This window comes from Sinocyclocheilus anshuiensis, unplaced genomic scaffold, assembly GCF_001515605.1.
Source record: "Sinocyclocheilus anshuiensis isolate Anshui unplaced genomic scaffold, SAMN03320099.WGS_v1.1 scaffold1576, whole genome shotgun sequence".
NCBI lineage: Eukaryota > Metazoa > Chordata > Actinopteri > Cypriniformes > Cyprinidae > Sinocyclocheilus > Sinocyclocheilus anshuiensis.
Genome location: NW_015557202.1, coordinates 1,022,530 through 1,027,745, shown reverse-complemented (window position 1 = coordinate 1,027,745; position 5,216 = coordinate 1,022,530). Strand labels below are relative to the sequence as shown.

Sequence of the window (5,216 nt, the reverse complement as noted above, 5' to 3'; positions counted from 1 at the left end):
GACGAGTGCTTGCGGTGTTCGGCCAATCACAATGCACTTGGTCAGCTGGCCAATCAGAGCAGACTGCGCTTGTCAAAGGAGGGGGCTTTGTTGAAAACGATGTGTTTGAGAGAGGCGGGGCATAGAGGACCTACAATAATGTACAGTATTTGAAAAATAATGTGTTTTTTGAACATTAAAGCATGTCAACATATTCTGTTATACCAAATACACAAAATAATGATCTTTAAAATAGCATCATATGACCCCTTTAAAGCTTTAGACAACATGCAAGTGTATCTGTTAAATATTTTATTTTTTGTAATTTTTGTAATGCATTTATATTTAATATTGCTTTATTGTTTTTATTACTATGCACCAAAATTCAGACATTTTAATTCACAGGGGTTATAGCCGCAGTTGTTGCCCAGTAATAATTTCAGAAACTTTAGAACCATATGCATCATTTTCATTAAAATTACTGGCCCCTAAGTTTATTGCACATTTCTATTTAGCTGGACCGGCTCCGTGGGGAACTGAACCTTTTATCAGATGGGATTTTGACAAGCAATAACACAGAGCTATTAATATTTCAATATGCAAGTATCTATTGACGCGTGAGCTTCAAGTTTGACAAGAGAAACAACTTTTATACATTTTTATTAGATGTGGGGAGGAAATCCCCCGGTGCTCAAAGACATTTCTGCAGAATGTGCTCCAGTGTACCTTCCAGCACACCCGAGAGGGCGTATTTGGGAACAGTTTTGAGGTTTATGCCAGATTTAATTTGCCCTGGAAAACCTACAATCTAATATTCATCAGTAGAATCTGATTTGTAATGTTCTGGGTTACAAATAATAGGGGATATTACTATTATTTAGCCAAGTAAATGGCTGTTTTCTTTATAAATAGCTCAACGTTTTGAGTCATCCAGGAATCGGGGGTATTTAGCACTGTAGACCTCCACATATATGACTGTTTGTCGAATATAAATGACAGTCTGTTCCACTTCAGCCATTTTTCATTCTCATATTAAGATTAAGGGCATATTGCAAGCCTCTGGCTTTTTTTCTCTCCCGTTTAAGCCCAATTATTTATACAGTGCTCTGTTTATTTAGAGATAATATAATTATTTCATCCAAGTCCACTTTATTAGTTGGATATGACAGTAATGCTTGAAGAAAGATGTAGATTGTATAATGTTGCCTGGCACAATTTTCTGAATGCTCGCTCATTTACTAGATGCTCTAGTAGGCATCATTCTAAAATTTTGTTGCATTCTATGTATTTCCCTGGTGTGCTTTCTAGGTGCTTATTTTTCCTTGAAAAGGAAAGAGTTTATTCTATATTCTCCTATTCTTCTTTTATTCATACTTTTCTTTGACATACATTTTTTATATCGCATTGTTCAGTTTCCACACATGTATACACTCGGTCCCAGAATACATTAACCTTGATCTAACTTAAGATACATAGAGAGAAATTGAGTCAGAGCTTCTATGCAGAATGCAGAGTTTGTGCATCTTTGTGTCTTTCACTGTTGTCAGTTTATCCCTTTCCATCAGTCCTTCTGTCCGATGCATACTTATTATTTGCTCACATTGCTTTGAAACCCATCTTCTCACTTTTGTCCCTCTATTTTCTTGTTTAAACTCAAACTGTATTTTCTTACTCTTTCCTCAAGTCTATAGTACTTCAGCAGATCTAATTTAGATATACAGTCATTCTTTTGTGCACTGCTTTTTTCAGTTTGCTTTTTCTTGTTCTCTTTGAGCTCCTCTAACTTCTTTTAATGCTACCCCGTGATATTTATGCCATATTATGGAAAATAATCTCTTAACACCATTTCAATGTATCCTATCCACTTACACTTTATTCACTCCTTCGTTTTAAATTATATTTTATCTAAACCAAATATTAACAAATACATAGAATGTCTATTTCTACTAAGTGCAAATAGTGACTGACAAGAGTTCAAATCCACCTCAAGTTCCTAATAAGCCAGCATTCATTTATGACTTTAATAAATAGAATCATATACACTGAATATGTAGCATCCTGTTATACAATGCCCTATAATACACTGAGGTGAAAATAGCATTTGCCACTATTTGTAATAAGTATAAATATATAAATAGCATCTAACAATATTTACACTTAGTGCAAAGAAAATACTGCTATTTTCACTTAGTGTAAATAGCATCTAAAGCTATTTGCACTTAGTGCACTTAAATAACACACAAATAGCCTCTGCCTAATATTATAACATATTTTGTATACATTTTATGTTTTATTTAAATGACCTGCTAAGTGCAAAAAGGTGGTGTTTCATGGCAATTTGATCAATAAAATGAAACCCATTTGAACAATAATGCTAAATGAAGAGAAGAAAAAAAATATTGTAAATTATCGATAATGTACATCAAAATAGCCAGTAAACACTAACATATGAGCTTTTAACGGACAATGCTGCTCATATGTTTTTCTGTAGATTTTGCTACAATGATGTGCCAGAAATGTAGGATTTGTGTGAGTGACAGATGAGTGAACATGAGACTGTGCTTTGAGTAGATTGTCTCCTTTATCTTCTGCTGTCTAGGCAGAAGAACTTTGCCCGTGGCATCGAGCAGCAGCTCCCGGATGGCATGGTGGTTGCATCTGTGCCGACTGAAGCCCAGTGTCATGAGGAGCTGTCTGACCCAGTACCTGATCCAGAGTACCTGACTGGTAAGAACCTATAAATTCCTGATCAATCACTCAGCATCTCAGTGGCTAGATGTATGTATATATATATACATACAGATCTGTATTACGAGGTTTAAAAACAGTTCAAATGGATGGATTGTGTAATCTGTTACCTTATTCATTTGAGGAGCAGTGTTATTTGGTGGTGTTGGTGCTAGCAGTGTTACATAAGCTGAGTGACAATATCTTATGATAAATATTATAACTGCTTCACTGAGGCCACCTCATGAAATAACGGGCTATAAGGCTTTATCTTGTCAGTCAATGACTCATGCATAGAGCTTGGTGTTGTGTTCTCTTGGCTCAGAGTGCTGAGTCATACTGTGTATATTTCAATAGAAGACCAAAAAGAATGAAAACTTTGTGAAAATATTAACAAAAATGAAAGAACGAGTGCATCTTTGAATAGCACAAATATGAATATTTTATATACAGGTATATGACAATTTTATCAAATATTTATTTATATTTCTATTTGAGAATTTACATAAATATGAGTAATACTGGACAAAATGCATTGTTATATCCACTCATCCTTTGATATTTAAAACTATTATTTTTAATCTCCATTTTTTGTGGTTTGCATTTTATGTATTTGGTATTGTTTTGTATTGTTTGTTTGCATAGTTTTTTTTTTTCTATCAAGAGCTATATAAACAAACTGTAATTTTGTCAATCCAAGTGTTTTGAAAACTTCCTATTAGTCTTAGAGATTATAAATGTTTGTCTTGATTAAATAAGCCTCTTAATCTTGCCCTTGACCTTATTTAAGTAATTCCTCCTCTTTGCTGCCAAATCCATAATAGTAACTCTCTTCACTTGGACTTCTTGCTTAGCATGATCACAAGAAGTCAATTCACATTTCTAATGCTAAAACAGCTTTTAGAAAACAGTTCAGGTCCTGGCTTCACTGCACAGCACATATACTTGCACATCATAATACAGTACAGCCTCTAGTACTTTATTGCTTAAATAATTGTTTTTTAAGAAGGAAATATTATTCTAAATCAAGCCAAGTATTTCAGGTCATGACGCTCCACATCCATCTTCAGTGTTTGTGTTTGTTCGCATATGCTATACATTTTCTTAAAACTTGCAAACACTTGACTGGTTCACATTATCTCCTGCCATATCATGTGGATGATGAAGAGGCAGAAAACGGAGAGGATATTAACAAAATCATTTTTCAGGAGCTTCTGGAAGCTGCTGCCTCTGTCAGGACTCATTAGCTGACCAATCTGACTCCCCTCTGGAGTTTACCGTGGTACAATATTCTGAACGGCAGTCCCTTACCCTAAATAAACATTTATGCTCCCGTTAATGAGAAAGAAAGGGAGGAGCGGGGAAATCCTGTACCTTCAAATGAGGCTTCAGAATGTGGCGTCTTTCATCATACTCGTCCCCTCTGGCTTCGGCCACCCATATCATACTGCCAAAGAATGAAGGATTATAGTCCTTAAGGTCTGATGTAAAATAAACAGCAGGAAAAGGCCAAACAGAATAGAAATCGTGTGTGCTTGTTTATGTTTTCTTTGTCCGGCAGTTATTGCCTGCTACAGCATGTTATGTAATTCGTATATCTTTGTGTTTCTTTATATGTTATATATTTTCATGTGTATCTTGTCATAAGTCCTTGAACAGATCTGGATCATTCTTCACTTTATGCATTGCTAAAAAATCTAGACTGAATTTGTACTTAAGATGCATAATCTGGAGTTGCTACTAGGGTCAATCAACTATATATATATATAAAAAAATAAAAATAATACAATTACACAACACGCTGATTTAAAATGCAAATTGCATTTATTAGCACTTGATGAGAAAAACGTACAAATTAAGACAGTAAATTCGATAATAATATAAGACAGTTTTAATTCAAAGACAGTAAAGCACTGAATAGACATGCACAGAGGTGACTTCACAAGTCAATATGTTTATTAGATTTTTTTTTATTTCTATTTATTTATTTTAATTTATTAGTAAATTATTTTTAAGTAAATTAAGATAAGGTAATTTAGTGAGGTGTATGATTGTACACACAAAATTAATAATTCTTAATACCTTACACAAATGTCCTTCTCATGTAAATTTGTCTTGTTTTAAGGATGTTTAGGTATGTTACGTCGGAAAAATGACAATTTTTTATTTTTAGTTGAGCAGTGTAAGCAGCATGACTAAATGTGTTTTTTTTATTGTTTTATTTTATTTTATTATTATTATTATTATTATATATTTTTTTTTTATGTAGAAAATGAACACTTCACACAATTGCCAGCCCCAGTTGTTGAACGGTGCTAAATTTAGAGAAGGAAAAGTTGATATTTATGTAATGTGGTGTTTTGGGTGTGTTTCTTGTTCATGGTTTCATGTCTTTTATTTTGGAGTTTAATCATGGTCCCTGTTTGTGTCATGCTTCCCTTGCCCTCATGTATCTCTGCCTTGTGTATGTGTCATGTTCTGATTGGTTGTTTTAGTCATGTGTCTTGTTT

At 33.8% G+C, this 5,216-nt stretch overlaps 1 protein-coding gene across 1 annotated transcript in view; it reads left to right on the top strand.

The window, feature by feature from the left end:
* Positions 1-5,216, top strand: part of LOC107678919 (astrotactin-1-like) — a gene marked incomplete at its 5' end in the record, with an annotated part of 189,441 nt that overhangs the window by 90,155 nt on the left and 94,070 nt on the right. The window contains one exon of the mRNA XM_016474321.1: positions 2,579-2,706. Within this exon, the coding sequence (XP_016329807.1) occupies positions 2,579-2,706 (128 nt within the window). The remainder of the gene's footprint in view (positions 1-2,578; positions 2,707-5,216) is intronic.